This window comes from Pollachius pollachius (genome assembly GCF_949987615.1).
Source record: "Pollachius pollachius genome assembly, chromosome: 15".
Taxonomy (NCBI): Eukaryota; Metazoa; Chordata; class Actinopteri; order Gadiformes; family Gadidae; genus Pollachius; species Pollachius pollachius.
The window spans coordinates 20,358,261-20,382,688 of record NC_136948.1 but is presented as its reverse complement, the minus strand read 5'-3'; the positions used below and the strand labels follow the sequence as shown (position 1 = coordinate 20,382,688).

General features: G+C 43.4%; 2 protein-coding genes across 2 annotated transcripts; one reads left to right on the top strand and one right to left on the bottom strand.

The window, feature by feature from the left end:
• The first annotated feature begins 3,394 nt into the window (after positions 1-3,394).
• Positions 3,395-9,939, top strand: pnn (pinin, desmosome associated protein). The gene is made up of 9 exons (XM_079751973.1): positions 3,395-3,508; positions 3,929-4,009; positions 4,482-4,553; positions 5,069-5,144; positions 5,271-5,365; positions 5,492-5,567; positions 5,915-6,070; positions 7,042-7,180; positions 8,325-9,939. Exons 1-9 carry the CDS (start codon positions 3,396-3,398, stop codon positions 9,569-9,571), a joined length of 2,055 nt encoding a protein of 684 aa, XP_079608099.1. The 5' UTR covers position 3,395; the 3' UTR covers positions 9,572-9,939.
• A 1,765-nt stretch (positions 9,940-11,704) lies between these two features.
• Positions 11,705-22,754, bottom strand: slc2a2 (solute carrier family 2 member 2; the record flags this gene model as incomplete). Its single annotated transcript, XM_079751738.1, has 12 exons — positions 11,705-11,902; positions 12,423-12,626; positions 16,244-16,345; positions 16,566-16,670; positions 16,981-17,061; positions 17,224-17,330; positions 18,366-18,528; positions 18,724-18,839; positions 19,052-19,176; positions 20,984-21,192; positions 21,653-21,748; positions 22,740-22,754. 12 exons carry the CDS (start codon positions 22,752-22,754, stop codon positions 11,705-11,707), a joined length of 1,521 nt encoding a protein of 506 aa, XP_079607864.1.
• Positions 22,755-24,428: the final 1,674 nt, after the last annotated feature.

Below are 24,428 nucleotides of genomic sequence, written 5' to 3'. Positions count from 1 at the left end.
GGTGAGTGAATATAGGTTGCTTTTGATCAAAAACAACCTATATTCACGTAGCGTTGTGTGGTTGTATCGCAACAGTTTCGTGGTTTTTTTTGCAACTCCCTTCTGGCTGGACTCCCTGCTTGCGTGGTAAAACCTTTGCAGTATTTCCAGAACGCGGCAGCGCACCTTGTGTTCAACCTACCTAAATTCTCCCATGTGACCCCCCTCTTCCGGGACCTCCACTGGCTCCCTGTGGTCCGTATCAGGTTCAAGATGATGGTATTGGCCTACAAGGCGGTCAATGGAACTGCCCCTGCCTACCTCCAAGCGTTGGTCAGACCACACACCCCAATTCAAGCGCTCCGCTCAACTTCAGCTGGACGTCTGGTACCGCCATCGCTAGCAAAAGTCGATCATCAAAGTCACAACTATTCTCTGTTTTGGCAGAACAAGCTCCCTGCCGACGTCAGGACCGCAGAGTCACTCACCAGCTTCCGCAAAAGACTCAAGAGACACAGACCCACATAAACACAGACACACACAGACAGACACACGCGCACACACACACACACACACACACACACACACACACATACAAACACACACACACACACACACACACACACACACACACACACACACACACACACGCACACACACACACACACACATTGGTTTAATAGTAGATGCCTTTAATGTCTGATTTTGTGCCACCTGCTGGCGAAGTGCTGCATTACTCGGAAGAGCAATTATTCTAATTGACCCTGTGACGTCTTGGAATGAGATTTTTTTTAAAAAAGCTTTTTGAGCTATCGACAAAAAATGCAGCTTCCTTCTGAATCTGACTTGTGGTTGAAATGATAATGTTCGAAAATTAGCATATATTAAAAAAACTTTGTCATTTGAGGCTATGGTTCTGAAGAAGAACATTGCTGAAGGTTTTTCGAATTGTTCGCTGTACAGCAAAATCGATCCTGACGGAAATTATGGGTGCCAAATGCAACAATGTTCGGCACGCAAAATAAGTGTAAGTTTGTAAACCAAGTTTCTGAAATGTTCATCCATGGGGCGCAAATGCGAAGCGTTCACTGTGATGCTATCACAGTTAACAGATGTTATAGCGCCCCCTATTGGAATGATCATCTCAAGGATTCGAATATTGTGGAAAAGAAGAATCAGAAGTAGCATAGACAACAATTATTTACATAATTGGGAATGAACAGCAAATATGGTGCACATTAAATGATGCGGAAACGGTGACGAGTCACTCATATGGATTCATCTGAAGGCTGAGCGTTTACCAGGAAGGGTTAGGGTTTAATATATAATAATAAACAAATAATTAAATAAACAATTAAATAAAAAAATATTTTTTTAGGCCGAAATAGACCGGAAGTGTCTTCAGAATAAATGATAGAAGGCCAACTAGGTATGATATTATGAGAAATAACAGTAGTCAAATATATTTATCAATTTCTTCTTCAAATTCAGATAGAATTGGTGAATGGGATGTGATGGACAAATACACTCTTGGTAGCGATCATTATCCAATTATTTGCAGGTTTGGTAAGGATTTGTGGAGAGCAGTGGAAGAGAAAGTTCCTTAATGTAATTTTTGTAAAGCTAAATGGGATGATTCCAGGAGTGTGCCCGAAGCTTAATTGGAGAGGTTATTAGTGAGGATTCTGTGGACAATTTGAATACTGCCATTAACCTCATGCTACATGAGGCTGCCTATCGTTCCATTACTGTGAAGCAGGCTGAGACGAAGCTGTAAGGAATAGGAATGTAGCATAATGAAGATTAAAAAAGTATCCAATAATGTTTAATGCAACAGAGTATAAGAGATTAAGGGCAGTGGCAAGAAGAGTTGTTTAAGGGGTGAAGAAATGTAGTTGGAGGAAGTTTTGTGGTACGCTAGGTCCTGAGACTCCAGTAAGGCAGCTGTGGTCAGCTGTACGTGAAAGCAGATCAATACCTGTGTTACAGAAAGGAGAGATTGTAGCAGTTTCCAACAAAGAAGAAGCAGACATGTTTGTTGAAAGTTTTCAAGCAGTGCACAGTTCAGGGAGCCAGCGAGTTGAGAGATGTAGGAAGAGGACAGAGTTGATGACAGTTAATCAGTGGAAATTGGAGGGGAGTTTAGATAATGCTAATCCCATTAATCGTTTTTTCACTATCAAACAGTTGAAAGAAGCATTTATGTCATTTATGTATGGGGCAAATACTACCCCATCGAGAGATAGGTAGTCATACAAGTTATTTAAACGTCTGGATGATATTGTACTCTGATATTGTATTGACATTTTGGCTTTGTTTAATACTGTGTGGGCAGGGGGTTGCTTGCCAAAGGAATGGAAACATGCATTGTGGTCCCTATCTTGAAGCCAGCATGGACATCTGACCCTAGTTCACACCTTCATATAGCACTCACAGCAGTGCTATGTAAAATTATGGAGAGAATTGTTACTAATAGATTAGTGTATTTTTTAAAGACCAAAGGTTGTTGTTTTTCAGAATAGCTTCCGAAATTGGAGGTCCACAATGGAGTGAGTTGCAGTTTTAGATCAGGATATTAAAAGGGCATTTAGCAATAAGGAAAGTGTAGTCTGTGTTTTTGGGATATTTGTATATCTGTTATTTGTCCAGTTTTATTAAATATGATGATTAATGATATTCTCTGAAAAGTAGAGAGAGCATTTGGGTAGTCTATTTATTTGCCGATGGGTTTTGCTGGGTTCATTGACACGCTGGGATTGGGGGGAATGAGCAGGTGGATCAGATTGCAAAACAGAGTTTGAGTAGAGAAGTAGATGGGGAGAGAGGGTGAGAAAACAGGGGTAGACACTATTTCTCAGTCTGGCAACTTTTTAAGAATTCCATTATTAATTAGCCTATTTATTAAAGCCCTTTTTTATTCTTAAAAGAGTGCCTTGGTCAGCCTATCTTTTTAGACACTATTTCTCTTTCCAATCTTAAGTTAAAAAAAGATGTACCTGCACTTTTCAGGCCCGTAGGGATTCAGTTAAACTGTAGGTTCAGGCTGGGTCACTGTGGGCTAAAGCACTTTTAATTTATTGTAGGAAAACATGTGTCTGGTTTACGTGAATGTGGGAGTTCCAAGACAGTATAACATGTGTTTCTGGAGTGTAGAAAATAAAGGACGGAAATACATACATTATTTGATAGACTGTTAGGACTTGTTGGGAATTTTTCAGTTTTTTCTTTGTTTGGACACAATTAGAACCACCACTTGATCTCCAAGGCAATTCTGCAGTTCCTGCTCAATATGTAAAAATCAAGTTCAACATCTGACCTGTGGAGGGCAGTAATACGTGAAACAGCGTCTATTTGCCGAAATTTTACAAATAGAAGAAGAAGTGCCGTCGTCAGAGCTCATTCCAACCTGAGTGAAGATGGCGGTGGTGGTGCGGAGCCTCCAAGACCAGCTTGAAAAGGCCAAGGAGAGCCTCAAGAATGTCGACGAGAACATCCGAAAACTCACTGGACGCGATCCTAATGAGTCAAGGTAACACGTCGACCATGCATCTGGAACATGTACCCCGACTGTTGATTTAAAGTGCCAACATTGGATGGCTAAGTAATGCTAACGTTAGCCACGCTTCACTAGCATGGGACGCTAACCGGGTTTCATCGGACATGTGGTGATTCTGTTTTTATTTTGTTAATAGAAAAATGCCTTTGCCTGTGATCCAAGCCAATAAAAAAATAGCTGCTGCAGGACAAGATTATGAAGTAAAGACGGAATGACGCAAACTAGACCATTAGCCTGTAAAACATCTGACAGATTACCAGATTATTGCAGAACCGGTCCTGTATGTAATTATAGTGATACGATCTAACTATATCTGTTAATCATTTGTCACATAGTGACTGGGGAACTGTAAATGAATGATGATTTGAAAGCGATCATCCAATGTATTCACAGACCGGGCCAACTGAGACGGCTCAGCGGCCCCATGGCGGCCGGCCCAGGTGGAGGTAGAGGCAGAGGGAGCAACCTGCTCAGGTACACCCACAACACCGCCACTATCATTGTTGACACGCAAACAACCCCGGCCAGAAAACTGTATGTTGGTGACAATAATTTGTTTATGCTGCTTTTGATGACATATTTAAAGCCAACACCAGTTATGAATGGTTTCTTCTCCAAATAGTGGACCACACCATATAAGGTTTTATGAGTTTGTAGATAAGTTAAACACTATAAACATGGCCTCTTTGCCATTTCCGCACAAGCCAAGACAGACCAAAGGTTTACCTGGTAATTTAAACCAATGGGCGTGGCTTATTTACCATTCCGCCCACTTCCAATATAAACTGAATTCCTAACTGTGTTCGAGAGATGTGTTGAACATTTACCACTCTCCTAGTCATACCTAGGCCAAAACGACGATACCACAGAGGATCCAATTAGTTTTTTCCCAATGTACGTGTTGATTTATATTTATTTGCTGGTGTTTCTCTCTGGTTCTTCTTAGGCGTGGTCTCTCGGACATGGGAGGTGGGGCCCCCCCGGCAAAGCAGAGGGACATCGAAGGGGCCCTGCTACGGTATGTTTTTTTCAATGAATTGTGCTTTCATTTCAACAGTGATTAATGTGTCACAGAAAGCAAAATGGAAAACAAAGGCCACACGCATTTCTTTAATAAGCAATATATATATATATCTGCAATATGTGTGACGGTTCTGTTCAACGTCACTTCATAAGAAAGTACAAAAGAGAAAGCGACTTTAATTTGTACTTGGTTAACAGGATTATCTAAAATTAGGTCATGAGGCATGTGCGTTTTTGGTGTAGTCTTTTTTTTTTTCATATATTTTACAGAAAACATAGTATATTGTGATATATGTTGAGATATGTAATATTGACACATCGTGATGAAAGATTTTGCCATATCACAGAGGCATACTTGGCATTGTTGTGCTCATGTATGCAGGTTAGAGTTTGAGCACCGAGGAAATGGCAAACTTGGCCACTAGAGGATGCTGAATTATGCAATGCACGATTGAACAACTTATCCGTGTTGTGGCTCATGTCCTATTTTCCTGTTGCGGTTTCTTGCAGACTGGCTGGGGACCAGAGAGCCAGGAGAGATTCACGCCACGACAGCGACGCCGAGGATGATGACGATGTCAAAAAGGTTCCGAGCCATGAAAACCCTTAGTTTGAAATGAATGTGTTAAGCTGATCATTTATAGCCCATGGCATGTTCAAAGTGGCCTAGCTTTAATCCACCCAGCTAACCCCGATGTGTTCTTGTGCCCAGCCGGCGCTGCAGTCGTCTGTGGTAGCTACCTCCAAAGAGCGGACACGCCGAGACCTCATCCAAGACCAGACCATGGACGAGAGGGGGAAACAGAGGTGAAGCCCTATGCAATGCTGTAGATGTAGACATTTGTGTCTTTGTATTGAACTGTATGCGTTTTGGTATTTAATTACATCCCTGTAGTCTTATAATATCTGGCTGCATGTGCCTTTCTCCGTCAGGAATCGGCGTATGTTTGGACTGCTCATGGGGACCCTGCAGAAGTTCAAGCAGGAATCCAACGTTGCTACGGACAAGGTAAGAGGATTTGCATATGGCAAATTGTGCATTATTAGTTAAATATCAGTACCATAATCAAGCCGAGTTTCAATTAAACACTGTTCTCTTAGTGGTATTGGCTGGGTGTAGCAACATGTTTTGACAAATAAACACTGGTCTCATTCAGAAGTTAGGGTTTGAAAGTTCTTGGCAAATATAATTAAATGACACCAAGCCAAACAGTCGCAATTGCACCATACATTCACTAGATAGTGATGAGAGACTTGTGTTCTGACGAATTTACCTATTTCCTAAAGCATATCAAGTTTTCTTACTCAATCCTTTTATTGATATCCATGCCTTGTTGTTTCTATGCCCCATTGTAGCAAAAGCGGCGTTGTGAGATCGAACAAAAGCTGGAGGTGCAGGCGGAGGCTGAGAAGAAGAAGGTGGAGGGCGAGAGGAGAGAACTCTTTGAGGAGAGACGGGCCAAGCAGACTGAGCTGAAGCTACTGGAGCAGAAAGTGGAATTGGCTCAGCTGGTGCGGGAACCTTTTCGATGTGTTTAGGGCATGGCAATCTTACAAAAAATGATGGTTTGGAAACGAGATGAAATGGATAATGGAGGGGATTTTTCCATCAGAAATAGTCTGTTAAACTATTTTTATCAACCACTGAAGAAAAGCCATTATTTGGAGTCATTCCCGTAAAGGACAATTCCGGTGTAAAATGGATTTGGGATATGTTTTGTATGATAACGAGTTGGAACGTTTGTTTTTTAAGACGCGATAGGTAGATTGACAAACAGAGATTGTGCCGTCAGCAACACGCAAGCTCTGTGTTCACCAATCTACCTATCGAGTCTTAAAAACAAGATGGCGATCAACTGGTGATCTACTGATGGTATTGTGAGTATAAAATGTCATTTTTAATAACAATCTGTACACTTACAAAGTTATCAATGCCTCATTTTATATGTTAAGACCCTTATTATACTTCCAAAGAAGTGTCGGCTACTTGTAGCCTTTTAAGTGGTTTAAAATAGCGATTTATTTTTTACCATAACACATGCCCCTATCGTTCCAAGTTTATAGCGTTTTGATTGAATCGGCTAAAAACAGCCAACTGAAGAATGCGTCTTTATGCGTTTTTTTGTGCTCCAAAACGGAACATTCCAACTCATTATCATACAAAACATATCCCAAATCCATTTAACACTGGAATTGTCCTTTTAAAAACAATTTTCCGCAAATGTATGACTGAACCGTTCCTGTATTATGGAATTGAGCTGCCACAGAATTTACATTGTCACGAGGCTTGATGATGCAATGTTATATGGCATAAAATTCAGTCTTGTGTAACCATTATTCATATTTTACAAATTAGGTAAATGGTAGAGTTAAAAATCTGTCACTGTTTTGAATCAAATAGTATTATTTTGTTGACCCCATCCTGCAGAAGAACATTTAACAGTACGTTTGGCTAATGGTGTTATTTTTTTTGTCAACACCAGCAAGATGAGTGGAACAGCCACAACGTCCTTCTGGTGAAATACATCCGCACCAAGGCTAAACCGCACATCTTCTACAAGCCCGGAAAGGTGTGTTCCGCCACACAAAAGCTCCTCGACGAGTCCACCAAGAATCTCAATGGTAAGAACCATGGGTATATTTCCTTGCTGAACGCCCCTGCCATAATTTCAATCCATCACAGACGAAGGAAACATAAAATGTTGCGATGCTGATATTAGGTTGACGTCTTTGGTTCTTCCCAATTCGTATCTGTGGAGGAACATCAGAGGAGCCACTGCTTAGTAGAAAGTCCGTACACATCTGAAGAGTTTCCCTTTTAGGTCTTGAACTGTGTTGACCACAATGGGTGGTAATGGATAAAGCAGCGCTGGAAGTTATAAGAATGACAATGAAGCTGTTTGGCGGCGCCGGTACCAGTGCTCTCATTGCTGATACGACTCACCTACGACCTTATGATGCGATTTAGTATTCTCTGCGAAGGAACTCAGACCTCGGATGTGACGTCACGCCCACACTGCAAACGTTTTATTATGTTTTGCGCGTCTGTCGTTGGAGAAAAACATGGACGCCACCCAGAAAGTTGTTGTTGCGGTAGCATTGGCAGAGTACCAGGCGCTCAAAAATAAGTATAGGCCATAGGCAGAGATACGAACGCAGTAAGGTATTGCAGTAGTACGAGTGATTGAAATTGCCATTTAAACCACCAAAGCGGTCCAAACACAATGAAAACAGTTTATATACTTACAAGTCACACTGGGTGCAGCCATCTTGAATTCTGTCTCGGAATCCTTGCTCGGTCTCCTGAGTTCAACCGGGCAAGCAAGTTCGCCGTCCGAGGAAAAGGGGCGTGTTCATGCGTGTCACTAGGCAACGTCCTTGGACCTCCGAGACGGATGAATAATAAAACGCAGCATTATTTAGACACACCGCTTTGAACGGGCAACTCAAATATGTCAAATAGTTGGTTCGTACATCCTGCATCGTTTCAATTATATCGCACTGCCCTATTATAGGCGCCATTGAAGAACATATGAAGAAAATGTTACACATGCTGATCTTATGCTAGAATAACTTAAAATTATGCTTGAGCTTTTAGCTGTTGGTTACATTTATTTGTTTTTCTTTCACCAAGAGCCAATTAAGAGTACCAAGGTCATGGAAAAGGTCAATGTTGAGGTGTTGGCTCTGAATCTGCCATTGTCCTCAAACCTCAACCATGTAATCATGTGTTCTTTGCAATCAACTGTGTTTTTTTTGCCTCCAGTCATGTTTGAGGAAAGGCGGGAGGCGTTTGCTGAGCACCTCAGCAAAATGGAGGCACGCCCCCGGCGACAGATAAACCGCGACACGGATGCCGGCGCTATGAAGAGGGACCAATCGGCGGAGGGTAAGACCGCAGGCCAGGTAGTCAAGGTGACAGGTAACCGGGGTGACGTGGAAATGGAGGAGGATGAGGAAGATGAGGAAGAGGAGGAGGGGGTTGGGAAGGTTGCTGAGGGGAATGGAAAGGGGATGGACACAGAGCAGGTGAAAGGAGACCTTGAGGGAGGGGAGATGGTAGAGAAGGGGGCGGGGGAGGGAGAGGAAGGTATGGAGGTTACTGAGGAAGGGGATAAAATCAGTGAAGAGGAGGAGTCTAAGGGTAAGGGTGGAGCGAGAGGGGGGAAGGAGGAGGTGGAGGTAAGTCGAGACATGGGAGGGGTGGTGATGGAGGAGCATAGGGCAGGGAAGAAGAAGGAGGAGCAGGAGAAGGGGGAGAACAGTGAGGCTCAGGCAGAGATATCCCAGGGCGCCACCACAGACCACCACAAGGAACCAAGCACGGAGGCCCCGCCCTCTGACACCGTTACACCCGGAGATGTCCTTGCCGCTAAGAGTGCCAGCCGCCCACCCCCCGCTGCCTCCCAACCGGCTGGAACAGCAGCCCAGACCCAGAGCAACAAACCTTCCCCAAGCCCACAGCCCCACCAAACCCCTGACCCGCCTGCACAGGAGCATGCTGCTGACCCCGGGCCCAATACGGCCCAGAGCTCAGTCCCTGAAATACAAGGAACCCAAGATAAAACAGAGCCCCTGAAACCTCAAGAAACTCTGGGCGCAGAAGCTGCTCCCAGGCAAACGGAGAAAGCGGGAGAAAAGCGTGGCCGGTCCCGTAAGGAGAAAGCCAAGCGGAAGGGCCGCGCCTCCTCCTCCGGTAGCTCCGGCTCCTCCTCCAGTGGCTCCTCTTCTTCCTCCAGTGGCTCCAGCCACTCCTCGTCCTCCTCTTCGTCCTCCTCGTCCAGCAGCCGTGGGCGTGGCCGGGATAGCGGCAAGCGGCACCAGCGGCCGGTGGACCGCGAGAGGAAGAAGGGGGCTGAGAAGAGTGTTCACAAGCGGGGCTCGAGCGGCGGCGGGAAGAGGGAGTCAGCGAGCACCAAGGAGAAGAAGAGGAGGAGCGATGGGGGTAGGAGTAGGTTGTCCCGGGGGGACAAGGACCCCAAGGACAGAGACAGGAAGGATAAGAGGCACTAGGCCACACCTCTACAACCCTCCTGCCTGGCGGACGCCCTTTTCTTTACAAAGCAGGCTTTTTTCTTTTCTATGTATGGCCTGTTGAAATAAAAGTGTGTGTGTGTGTGTGTGTGTGTGTGTGTGTGTGTGTGTGTGTGTGTGTGTGTGTGTGTGTGTGTGTGTGGCCACTGAGCCATCAGTTTGATAGCCGTATCCTCTTGTAGTCCTTTGAGTGCGGTCATCTTTTTTTTTTTTACTCTTGAAACGATGTCAAAGATGAGCTTATCTGGCTGGCTAAATGTATGATGTGCAAATTAGATGTAACAACGGTTTCTTTTTGTACCGGTTAACAATCTGCTTCAAATAAAGTGAGAATATGTTTCAATGTGTTAATTGTGTCATTTAGCCTTTACTACTTGGTAGGTTTATTGTAACCTACCTTTTTTGAGAACCCTAGAAAATATCGCTGGAGAATAACTATTTTGTTAAAATAGAAACTGCCTATAATGAGTCCCAAGAGAAGCATATCCAGGGGGACAGGATTGAAAACTGTGGTGACTCAACTAGACGGAGGTCCCGGAAAAAGGCAGTTCTTTATTGCTCAGCTTCTGACTTGTATGTAGGGGGGCTACATACTGTTACAGAAATGTTTTCTCTCCCATTTCACCGCATAGCCCTACCCCTCACTTTTGAGCTTTCACGTTTCGGGGCGCTTTACCAATAGAGTGGCAAAGTCATGCCCCTTTCGGTAGAGCCCATGGGACCTATGAGATTGAAAAATATGAATGGGTTTCAATGGAGCGAAAGTAATTATTTTTTGGTCCCAGTCTTTATATGCCCTGGATTACGCATATGTTTGTGTATTTAAATGATAATTTTTCATGTCAAGAGTTTGACCGTTTATTGTGCAATTATTCAGTTATAGGCTGTAGAGATAACACAATGAGAAAGACTACATGTCTCGTATGTGCCGTCCCTCTCCCTGCGACTGGCGTGGACAAGACCGACAATCTCCACATGCCCCAACTTAGGGTTTTCACCTATTTCGATGCTTTCATCCTCCCCTTGGAAAAAAACTAACATTATCAAACTTCTTCACGAAAATGTTTTAGTTTTCCTTGCATGAAAAATTATAATTTAAATCCACAAACAACATCCATAATCTAGGGCATATTTAGACTGGGACCAGAAAATAATTACTTTCTCTCCTTTGAAACTCATTCATATTTTTTGATGTCATAGGTCCCATGGGCTCCACCGGAATGGGCGTGACTTCGCCACTCTAGAGCATAATAGTGACGCCCTCCAGGTCTGATTCCGGAAGTAAATTTACCATTCATTTTATTTTCAGAAAATCTTTATACTCAGTTTTAAGCCTGGAACCAAGCCAATCATCTGTCAGGTTAGTCGTTACCATAAAACATTTCATTGCCACAAAATATTTGGAAAACACAAGCTTGGTTTTTTGCTTTTCCCAATATCCCAATAGTTATCAGCTGTATCACTGCCAAGTCCTTCCGTGCTAGCACATCTATCGGAGTGACGTAACAAGCCCTCAGTGAAGAAAACAGTCACGTTGATTAAAACTTGTAAGCAATGTCAACTGCATATGTAGGCCTACTGTAGTACCTCATCACAGCGTCCCTCTCCTATCACAGGAACCAAGAATCAATCATTTCGGGCGGTGTTCAGAATATTGTGTTCATATAACATGTTCAAGAAGAAAGATACATCACTGGCTTTGGTGTCTTAGACCCCTATAAGATAGATCTTAAGTACTCTGAAAGTACTTGTACTTTTTTAATATAGAAAATTATCAAGTTCATGTTAACAAGATTTACGGTTTCAATTGTTTAAAAAAAAAATGTCTGTTTTATTATAATTACAAAATTTATAAAAACATGTCTGACGCTTTCATAATTTGTAGCTCTATGTATTGATAAAAACATTATTTAAGGCATTTTTTGCAGTATTTCTGTCATTCATTCATAAAAATTGATATTTAATGTCAACAAAACTCGACATATCAATGTAATTATGTCATTTGTCTTTTTGTAATTTAGGATAAAATGTCCCAGATAGTGACAACGAATACACACCAAAACGTACAAAAAAAACCAAAAATAAGGTATGAGCTATGATACAGGACTGCCTTTAGGCGTCTGTAGCGGACTTGAGTTGTTCCAGTTCGGTCTCAGTATTTGCGGGGACCTTTTTAAGGCCCTTCTGAAACACGGCCGCGATCTCCTTGAAGGATTTCCCCTTTGTCTCTGGGACCTTCAGGTACGTGACAACCGTGAAGACCAAAAGCAGCGCAGCGAACAAGATGAATACATAACTCCCCAGCAAATCCTAAAAAAACAAAACTCAGAATCAACACGACGATGACATGCCAATCATATCCTGTCCTACACCACACACAGTCTACGAAGAGGATTAAAACCATATGTGAATACTTTTATTCTGACTTTAAAGTCAGAATTCTGAGATTAAAGTCAGAACTCGAAAAAATCTGTTCAGTTTTTTTAGTTCTGAGTTTTAAATGGGAATTCTGACTTGATACTCAATATTCTGAGATTAAAATCAGAATTCTAATTTTAGAATCAGAATTCTGAGATTAAAATCAGAACTCCAAAAACATGTGGCACTAATCCTCTTCCTTATGAGTCAGTAGAATTTCGCTCATGGCTAATCATGAGGCAGACTATTCGTCTACGAGTTGCATTAACCCCTTCAGGAAAATATTTTCTATATGTTCTGTATATATCTATATAAGCTAGAAACCCCCTATTCATTTCAAGGGACCCCAAGTAGGGTCCTAAAACCAAGGTGGGGAAATACTCATGCAGACCCTGTGATGGGGTTGGTTTACCTGTATGTAAGGGAAGGTCATGCCGATAATGAAGTTGCAGGTCCAGTTGCAGCAGCCAGCGAGAGCGATGGCGGCCGGTCGGGGCCCCTGGCTGAACAGCTCCGCCACGATGAACCACGGAATCGGACCCGGCCCGATCTCAAAGAAAGACACGAAGAGGAACACGGCCGACATGCAGATGTAGCTCATCCATGAGTAGTCCATCTGAAGAGAAAGACAAGATGAACACTAAGAGTGAGAAGAGTAAGAAGAGTGAGCAAGTGAGAATACACAAGTCAAGTATATTACTTTGACCATTTTAATAATTTATCAGATGCTTAAACCACAGCAACTAATTTAACTAACTAATTCATACACATCTTCAGTGAGAACGTAGGGGTGAGCTATCTGGCTTGGGACCTAAATGTTTAGACTCTGGACGTTGGGGTTGGAACCCACAACCTGGTCGAGTCAATCACCCTCAGCCCTCGACAATCCATGATTATAATAGATGTACTGCAGTTGCATTCAACTGAATGCATACACTTAAACGTTTCAGTTAATTCGTTTGTTTAGTGTTAAACTAACAAATTCGGTTGGATCTGTTAATATATGAAAAAACTTGGTGTGATAAGTAAGGGATAATCACCTCAAGGCAGGGAAATAAAGAGTTTTATTTCATGTAGGCTATGCCGTCTAGGCTTCGCCTTATGGGCTTGTCTGAAAATTTCAACTATGCACCAATCACCGCCCACATTTCCCACGGCACCGTGTATATAAGGCGGCGCATACCGCCGCTCATCCTGTCTTTTCTTTCAGCATTGTACTGATCAACAGCATGACTTCTAAGCTTCAAGAACCCTGTGGCAGCGGCGTGGGCGAGGCGACAGACCACGGCCCTTTTCAGGGCCACTGGAGAGCGCTTCCTTAGGAGCTGGGCCCTTTTCAGGGCCTCATTGTGCTTCCTGTCCCGCTTCCCTGGCGCCGGGTGACGGGTGACGACAACACGTTGCGATGGGGCCATCCCATACATTTCAAGGGCCGTCCCCCACCCTTTATGGGTTTGGTGGAGCCCAGGCTACGGGACCCAGTGGCAAGCCCGGCTCTGGCAGCAGAGGTGGCCTGTCTCTTGGAGAAAGGGGCCATCACTACCGTTCCCCCCCACGAGTCACACCTAGGGTTTTACTGCCGCTACTTCCTGGTTTCCAAGAAGTCAGGGGAGAAGAGACCTATTCTGGATCTTCGCGTGTTCAACAGATTTGTTGCCGTGAGGAAATTCAGAATGCTCACTATCAGAGGGCTGCTCCGATGTGTGATTGAGGGCGACTGGTTCACATCCCTGGATCTCAAGGATGCTTACTTCCACATCCCTGTTCGGCAGGCGCACAGGTAGTTTCTCCGCTTTGCCTTTATGGGGGTGGCGTATGAGTACCAGTGCCTGCCATTTGGCCACTCCCTGGCCCCGCGCGCCTTGTCAAAGTGTGTGGAGACGGCGTTGGGGCGGCTCAGGCGTCAGGGAAAGAGGGTTCTCTTCTACCTCGACGACCTACTTATTCTGAGCAACTCAGAGGAAGCTGTGAGAAGGGACACCATGACGGTGATAAACCACCTCTCTTTCCTGGGTTTTGCCATCAACTGGAAATGAGCTCTCCGCTCCCCAGCCGGCAGATAGTCTACTTGGGGCTTTGCCTACACTCAGCCACCATGACAGTGATGCTCTCGCCTCCTCAACGAAACGCCATCCTTTTGGCACTCTCCTGCTTTTGCGTTCGCAGAAACATAACCGCACTGTCAACCATGCGCCTGTTAGGGCTGATGGCAGCCGCCCATCCCGTGGTTCCCCTGGGTTTGCTCTTTATGCGCAGACTCCAGCTGTGGTTTGCTCGCCAACGGTTGGACCCCATGCGACACAAGCTCAGGGTCCTTCTTGTACCCCGTGCGGTGTCACCAGACCTGGAATATTGGGAAACCCCGCCCGCCCTTCTCAGGGGTGTTCCCCTGGGTGTTTGCTTAGCCTACTCTTGGCAGGGCTAAGCTCCACTGTTGGGTGTTAAAGCCCACTCGACACGGGGCGTGGCCGCTTCAACGGCTCTACTCAGAGGCATTTTGGTGGTAGACGTCTGCGCGGCTGCGTCTTTCCCCGGCCCCTTTGTCCGTTTTTACATGTTAGACGTGTCCAGGGGCTCACTCGGCCACTCTGTGTTGGAGTCCGGGGCCCCTTCTACGGCTTAAGAATATAGGCATGTTCTTTTAAGCCACATCGTTAATATCCTCTCGCCGGCTGGCGAGTTGGATTTGACTGCCAGTATTTCTCTGCCGCCGGTTTTCAAATGAATAACGGACTAGAGGGGTTCTTATTGGCTCGCCAGTTGACGAGTTGGATTTGTCTGCCAGTATAGCAGTCCCGCCGTTTTTTCAAATGAGAAACAGACGAGAGAAGTTCTTTATTGGAGAGTTGGCTCCCTGCCCCCGTTGGTAGCGGGCCTAATGGAAACCGTATTACTCTGTTTTTTCTTTTACTTTTAATGGATTCCATGAAGCATGGATTGAGCCGGAGTTTTTACAGACTCACTTTTTTCTCTTGATCATCGCCTTGCTTGATCTAGGAGGAATTAGTTTTTTATCAAGCTATTGTGTTTTGCACATCCTCTTCTTTTTTGAGTCTGACGTGCCCTTGTGACTTGCGTTTTTTGACTGGGGTCCAGCCGGAGTACATTGATCGGGCTCTGCTCGCAGCTTCGCCTTAGCCCATAAGGCGAAGCCTAGACGGCGTAGCCTAAATGAAATAGAACGATAGTTATATTATAACTCTAGTTCTTTGATTGTAGGCGTAGCCGTCTAGTTTCCCACCTGCTGTACCCTCCAAATGCTGAAAGAATAGCGTGGGGGATTGAGCGGCAGTATGCGTGCCTTATATATACAGTGCCGTGGGAAATGTGGGCGGTGCCCACGTTGATTGGTGCATAGTTGAAATTTTCAGTGCGCGCGAGCACGCACACGGGACAAGTCCATAAGGCAAAGCCTAGACGGCTACGCCTACAATCATAGAACTAGAGTTATAATATCATAAATATCGTTTGATATGCCCGGCTCGTGGACGGCTTAACTTTCCACGAGCCGGGCATGTCAAACTGTGTATTGCCCTGCCTTGAGGTGATAATCCTGTTTATTCTACTTCTTGCTTGCCAACATACTAAAACAATTCAAACACTTTAATAATTTTGCTTTTCCTTATTCGTATTGCATGCTTATTAAATGTATATTCTGTTTGAGTTCATCTCCCTCAAAAAGTAGTCCCCTTTAATTACGATAGATCAAACATGTATTCCTCCTCATCTGTCAGATCTCGGAAACGGGTACCCTGGACCTTGTCTTTTGCTTTTGTCATTCCGTCGTCCTCGTCGCTCTTTAACTAGTCCATAAATGTCTTCCCTACTCCAAATACATAAAAATTTATAATGAATTCGTCCATTTTTTTCAAAACGCTGCAATGTTTAGAACTACGGGGAATAACGTTAGCTCAGCTGTAGCTAATTTGTTTCTATAGGAACCACACAAGGCTGCATTTGATCACTCGTTTAATAACGTAGTTCCTACATTGTATCTCGCTTGCGAAACTGTGTTTGAAATTGCTGTGATAGAAAAAAAATACAAGCCGCGTATTGATCTACTATTTGATGACGCTGTGCTCAGTCAGCAGCAAGTACAACCGACAAGTCAGCGGGCATCCTGCCGGGTTAATGCCCTCCTCCCAGCCAATCAGAATCAAGCATTCTTAAAAGAAGTAGAATAAAATGTTGTATTGGTTGAATGATGAAAAAACCTCCCATTTGCTGACAAACCTGTAGGTTGAGACCCACAGTCATGGCGACGGCACAACAGCACATCCCTCCGAGGCCAATGAGAGTCAGAGTGCGCCTGCCAGCCCTGTCCACAAGCGCTACCTAGTGGAACAAAAATACATTGCAATGCATTACCATATGTGTATGACCCTCATTGTTGGCAAATGTAGGAATGTTAATTTACCTCAAGGACACGTTAGGTGATATTGTGTTATTGGTTGAAAGTGAGGCCGGCCTTTAGTTCCAGTGTTTGCCTTACGTCCTGTATGTGGCATTGTTGCCTCGTGTCTCTAAACTGGCTCTATGTGCCATAGCTACTCACAGACACCAGGGTGAAGATTGTGTTGATGACCCCAACGCCGATGGTGGCGTACACCGGAAAACCAACACCAGCTTGGTGGAAAATTGCAGTGGAGTAATAAAAGATCTGTGGCAGACAAAGACTCTTCTTCATTTTGTTTGTTGCAATACACAAGATTATGTGCTTACCCTAACTACAACGATGAACAGCAAGAGATAATTTGGTTATATGGAAGTTTGTTCAACTAAACCAAATTAATTTATCCTATAGTCAAATTTTTCTTTTCATCACACTTTCTTTCAATATCACAGGTAAACATTAATGTTGAACACCCTAATTAAAGAAGAATCCGTAAGTGGAAGAAATGACATAATGAATCTGAGTTGTGATTTTGATGTTCGATGTGGTTAATATCCCAGTTTAAAAGGGTCCTCACTGCGTTGATACCAGAGAACTGTTGGGACAGATGCATCATGAGGGCCACGAAGAGCTGCTGTCTGTAAACTGAGGACCGCAACTGCAAGGCAGAGATGGGACAAAACACAAGTAATGAAAATATTGAACTTTTCTTTTAGAACCATTCCAACCACCATGCTCAAAAAAATGACTAACTATTTAACAGGGGAGAGGCCATCTTTCTGGCTTCTCCCCTCCATGCTCTGCCTAGCAGGTCACCTACCAAGGACAGGATGGAGATCGTGTCCTCCTTCTCTCCCTCTTCCTTCTCTCTCTTCATCTCCTCCAGGTCAGCGCTTTGATCGTATTCTCCTTTCAGCCGACGCAGACCTGCGACCAGAAAAATAAGAGTGTGTTGGTATTTTGCACGACACACAAAAGCAATTTGAAGATGCTGGGGACAAAACAGACAGAGATACACAAAACGTTAAAGAATCGCTGTACAATCTCCTGAAAGACCAAAGACAATGTTTTCAGATGAGGGGCTGGATCGCAACATGGTTTCACGATACATTTCAGAATAATTGTTTTAAAAATGTTCAAATGATGAAAACGTTTCTAAAGTCGGACCCCTTTAACCCATTTGTGCTGGCTGCTGCGCGGCGCATCATTGTATCTACTAGATACAATGATGTCGCATCATTGTATCTAGTAGATACAATGATTCGCCGCGCAACAGCCGGCACAAATGGGTTAAGACAAATGTGCATGCTCAAAAATGTTAGCAGATGATTTGCAGCGTGGTTTTCCCCACATGCTCAAAACTGTCAGTGTAGGGGGTTGTGTCATTTTGAGCCCTTTGAAAATGTAACTGTGGCTGAAGGGTCCATATTGTGCTCTTTTGTAGTTAATAATTAATTTTGAGAGTACTACTAGAATAGGTTTAAATGCATATATATATATATATATATATATATATATATATATATATATATATATATATATATATATATATAGCCAGGGACGTTTGTATGTGCTAACCTGGGTTACACAGCAAAAATACAGCTATGGGAGTTGTTCAAACTAGTTGGGAATATAATGAATGTCAATTGATATAATGAACGCCCACTGCCCAATTTGGGAATGCGTGTACACCACGAGGGAGGGCGAGTTGAAGAAGGACCTCGGCTGATCTACACCTAAACATAGACAATCTCAACAATTAACCCAGTGTATAAACAAACCTGCCAAATCCTTTCAGGGGCGCAATTAAACCGGCCTTGCCTAATTCACAAGTTCTGTGTGTGTGTGTGTGTGTGTGTGTGTGTGTGTGTGTGTGTGTGTGTGTGTGTGTGTGTGTGTGTGTGTGTGTGTGTGTGTGTGTGTGTGTGTGTGTGTGTGTGTGTGTGTGTGTGTCTGTCTTACTCTTGCTGGCCTCCTGCACCTTGCCCTGGCAAATGTACAGGTAGCGGGGGCTCTCGGGACACAGGGGCAATAGTAGGGACTGCAGGACAGACGGGGCCCCCGACAGACCCAGGAGCAGGGGCCACATGCTGTCATTGCCCAGCAGGAAGTCTAGGCCTATCACCTACAGACACATATAAATATGAATCTATATTAATATATTTATGTATATATGAACCCACACACACACATAACCACGCCTACACATAAACACACCCACCTTTAAGGAAACACATACAGAAATGTACGTACACACACAACCTGGACATGCATACAGCCGGTTTTCTTACTGGTGTGTGTCTGTGCATGCGTGTGTCACCTGGCTTAGAAGAATACCAACGACGATGGCCAGCTGGTGGAGCGTCCCCAGGGCCCCCCTGTAGGCCTTCGGGGCGATCTCCCCGATGTACATTGGCACCAGCCCCGAGGTCAGCCCTGATGTATCAACACATCACATATAGAAATACATTGATTTGAAGTGAATATGCATTTGCAAAATATACAATTTGAAAGTTCATCGTTATTTCAAGAGAGACAAATTTTACATAGCCTGGCATTAACACCGTCATATTGTATTTGTGTAGTGCTCTTCCGAGTGCTTAAAGACACAAAGAAACCATTGTCTTGTGCGGTTTTGCCTTGTTTACCGCAGTAGAAGCCCATGACAGCGCGGCCTGAGATGACCATGATGTGAGGTTTCCACATTTTGCACAGGCCCATCAGCAAGCCCCCAGCCATGGCCAGTACGTTGACCATCAGCATGCCCTTCACCCTGTGGGAGCGGGAGGGAGAGAGTGGGTGGGGGCGAGGGTTTGCTAGTTATACAGTGGGGCAAAAAAGTATTTAGTCAGCCACCAATTGTGCAAGTTCTCCCACTTAAAAAGATGAGAGAGGCCTGTAATTTTCATCATAGGTATACCTCAGCTATGAGAGACAAAATGAAAAAAAAAAAATCTAGAAAATCACATTGTCTGATTTTTAAAGAATTTATTTGCAAATTATTGTGGAAAATAAGTATTTGGTAAATAACAAAAGGTCATCTCAATACTTTGTTACATGCCCTTTGTTGGCAATGACAGAGGTCAAACGTTTTCTGTAAGTCTTTACAAGGTTTTCACACACTGCTGCTGGTATTTTGGCCCATTCCTCCATGCAGATCTCCTCTAGAGCAGTGATGTTTTTGGGCCTTCGCTGGGCATCACAGACTTTCAACTCCCTCCAAAGATTTTCTATGGGGTTGAGATCTGGAGACTGGCTAGGCCACTCCAGGACCTTGAAATGCTTCTTACGAAGCCACTCCTTCGTTGCCTGGGCGGTGTGTTTGGGGTCATTGTCATGCTGAAAGACCCAGCCACGTTTCTGATGGAACTTGCTGATGGAAGGAGGTTTTCACTCAAAATCTCACGATACATGGCCCCATTCATTCTTTCCGTCACACGGATCAGACGTCCTGGTCCCTTGGCAGAAAAACAGCCCCAAAGCATGATGTTTCCACCCCCATGCTTCACTGTAGGTATGGTGTTCTTTGGATGCAACTCAGCATTCTTTCTCCTCCAAACATGACGAGTTGAGTTTTTACCAAAAAGTTCTATTTTGGTTTCATCTGACCATATGACATTCTCCCAATCCTGTTCTGGATCATCCAAATGCTCTCTAGCAAACTTCAAACGGGCCCGGACATGCACTGGCTTTAGCAGGGGGACACGTCTGGCACTGCAGGATTTGAGTCCCTGGCGGCGTAGTGTGTTACTGATGGTAGCCTTTGTTACTTTGGTCCCAGCTCTCTGGAGGTCATTCACTAGGTCCCCCCGTGTGGTTCTGGGATTTTTGTTCACCGTTCTTGTGATCATTTTGACCCCACAGGGTGAGATCTTGCGTGGAGCCCCAGATCGAGGGAGATTATCAGTGGTCTTGTATGTATTCCATTTCCTAATAATTGCTCCCACAGTAGATTTCTTCACACCAAGCTGCTTACCTATTGCAGATTCAGACTTCCCAGTCTGGTGCTGGTCTACAATTGTGTTTCTGGTGTCCTTTCACAGCTCTTTGGTCTTGGCCGTAGTGGAGTTTGGAGTGTGACTGTTTGAGGTTGTGGACAGGTGTCTTTTATACTGATAAGGAGTTCAAACAGGGGCCATTAATACAGGTAACGAGTGGAGGACAGAGGAGCCTCTTAAAGAAGAAGTTACAGGTCTGTGACAGCTAGAAATCTTGCTGGTTTGTAGGTGACCAAATACTTATTTTCCACCATAATTTGCAAATAAATTCTTAAAAAATCAGACAATGTGATTTTCTGGATTTTTTTTTTTTCATTTTGTCTCTCATAGCTGATGTTTACCTATGATGAAAATTACAGGCCTCTCTCGTCTTTTAAGTGGGAGAACTTGCACAATTGGTGGGCCACCAATGGTGGCTGACTAAATACTTTTTTGCCCCACTGTATATCTTTAATTCACTATCCATTGCTTTTATCCTCAGCAGTTCCAAGTTAATCTCAGTTATTTGAGGTCATTGTCATTATGTCATTAAGGAGGATCCTGCTCCGACTCCTCCAACCCCATCCCTCCCTTCTTCCTCACCTTCCTCGCAGGTCTCCCACGAACCCCACCAGGAAGGAGGAGACCATGCCTCCGACGGAAAAGATTGCCACAGACAGCGACCAATACATGATGACTTCAGGGTGTTGTTCCGCCTCTAACATGTCCACGCCCCTCGTGCTGTTCTCTGATAGGGCGGGGTCCCCCTCTGGCCACAGCCCTAGGGAGCGGGCATAATGCTTCTCAATGACCTGTGGGGTAGCAGGTTTGGTTTGTTTAGGGGCCAAACATCATGAGAACAAACAAAGAATTTGATTAGAGGAGAAACCAAAGTGTACACTCTCAAAAAAATAGAAAATAGACTCTTACTTCTGTGCTCTGCAACATACATGTCTTTTTTCATTTTTCATTGATATTGCACAACATCGACTTTATTTTTCTTTTACAATTTTGAATATATTTCAATAAACTATTCTAGCGATACTTTGTTTGTGTTGGGCTATGGCATTGTAGCATTTAAATACAATGGTTCTACTTTTTTTTATATAGATGAGAGAGATGAGACAGAAATGTGGTCAATTGGTGATTGGTAGACTGACTAATATTATGAAGAGTCATCCAAAGTGACTTACATACAGCTGCATTGGAACACACTGTGTTAGGGTTAGGGTTAGTGCATATTACAGGTTTAAGGCTTGTTCAATTACCGACCTTCTGGGGTGCATTGATGACTCCCATGCTGTAGCCAAACTGCAGTGAGCCCAGCGCAGCTGTGAAGACAGCCAAGGCCAGGGTACCCGTCAGCTGCTGGAGAAACACAGTTCATACTCAATATAAACGTATACATACATACGAAAATAAATATACACATTAATACATACAAAGATGCAAACAAACTTAAAAGGATTCCAGAGATGTACTGCAAAAAACAATACATAAATGCAATAAATACACACCAACACACGCACACACAAATACAGAATCAATGCATACATACTTTTCATTTATATTTATTAATCATTTATTAAGCTTATTTTGGCTTACTGAGATATTTTAGGAAATAAACAACCAATAATAAAATGCAATGAATACACAAACACGCATTATATGCAATTAAAAAAGTGTCATGATATAATGTTTCCTCAATGAATAAATCAAGATATTGCCCAACATGCCCAGTCATTGATCGCCTTCTACAAGCGCTGCAGATAGATAACCTTTCAATCTTCCCTCGTCAGTTAATGATTTGCAGGAGTTAACATACATTAGCAAGTTAGACCAAGGGCAAAGCTGTAAAACAGCTTGGTACAGCATATATTCCTGCAGTGTAATTGTGCCAAAATATGTGGATTTGCAGTGCAAAGTTAATTATCAATTAAGACAAAATACCATCAAAAGTCTGATTGAGCAAACTGGTCATTTAATCTTTTTCATAGTTTACATATTTTTAAAGTTAAAATTATGCAGAAAGAAATGAAGAAATAAATAAAACTGCAACTTCAACATTATTTTGGACTGGAATGCTAGTTTACCAAGTGAGTGTGATTGTGCTAATAGACACATGCACACACACTCATACAATTGATACAAACATATCTATATCCTTTTCTTCAGCTGTTCTTGCACATATTAAACGTATAATTTATGAATTAAATGTATTCATGAATTCTACATTAATCTTCAGCAAAGATTGTTCATGTTTTCAAAACTTAACAATCCATAAAAATCCTGTTAGCTCTTGCTAAACATGGAGACAAAGACACTAGAGTTTGCAATGAGAGGGTAAAATCGTCCCTACCTTGTCCGACTCCATACTCTGTCATTCCTCCCTTAGAGAAGAGGCTGCTCACAAACACAAACACACACACAGAGTCCAGAGTACCTTTCACTATCACCCCCCCGACACACGCACACACACACACACACGCACACACGCACACACACACACACACGCACACACACACACACACACACACACACACAAGTCCAGAGCACCATTCCCAGCCCTTCCCCCCCACTCGCAATCACACACACACACACACACACACGCACACACACACAAACACACATGAACAGGCATGCACACACACACACACACAAACAGGCACACACACACACACACACACACACACACTGCTAATCACCGATGGACCTTGTTTGTCCATGCACTGGCCAGGGTGGTTATTTATCCGGCCGCTCGCACATGGTTTGCTACAGGTTGATATTATGGTTAGAAAATTAATTATGAAACAAAATGTGTTTTGTTAAGTGTGAGGACTCTTTGTACTTTAGTGATGTAGTGGAAAACTGCATGTCAAATGGTTTAAATGCCCTCTGTCTGATGTTACCAGGAGCAGCAAGTTGGGGATGGCTTAATGACTGACAGCAATATCTAAGTGGTCCATTACTGTGCTTTAAGCATCTGGATAGTTCCCCCCCCACCCCCCCCCCCCCTTTTTTTCCCAGTCACTCTCTTTTTCAATAGTTAATGATATACAGGTCCAATGTCTGATAACCAGACAGTCCAAACACACGCACACACACACGCACGCACGCACCCACGCATGAACACACACACACACACACACACACACACACATACACACACACACACACACACACACATACACGCACACGCACACACACACACACACACACACACACACACACACACACACACACACACGCACACACACACACACAAAGGTTTGATCTGCACAGCTTTTCATTGCTAGCCCGTTCAGCCTCACTCCCTGACAACAACCATATCAAGACAGCAGTTTGTTTTGTCAAAAATATAAAAACAATTAAATTACAGTACTATGGACTTTTTTTTACAAAATCTTAAATTAAAAACATGTTTGATATTTTTATTTTGTTTTTAAGGTGTATTTTCTTTTTTTGTATCAGTGATAACAAATAAAGATCTGTCAGATTGAGACACGAAACACAGAACTTCTGCGAAAGGACCGAAATAACAAGAAATGTTTCTCATATTTCCTTATGAATTTAACAATAATAATAAACCAGAATAACAATCAAAAAAATATATATGCCTCGTTAAATCAATTTGTTTAATTCAACAAGGTATTGAGTTACCAGTTTTAAACCGTTCAATTTAACCCTGTTAGGTCTTTAAGATGTAAGGGCATTTTTCAAACGCTCATCCTACTCCAATCTTCTCCCTTTCAGTTGAAGCTTGTTCATCTTCCTCTTATCCTGTCCAAACATGAGGTCAATGTGGATTTACGCTGTTGATAGACTGTAATGGATACTCATAATGATATGGAATACTTTCCATTCCCTATCATCCATCCCTATCGTCTATCCCTACCCGATTCATAAACCCACAAATTGCATGTGCATGCTAAGACTCTAATCAGATGGATGTCAGACGGATGCTTATGTTATTAAATATGAGTATAGCTGTTGCAGCACCTGGATTAGTTAGTTAGTTGATAGAGGGATGGTGGGGTTTTTTTAATTA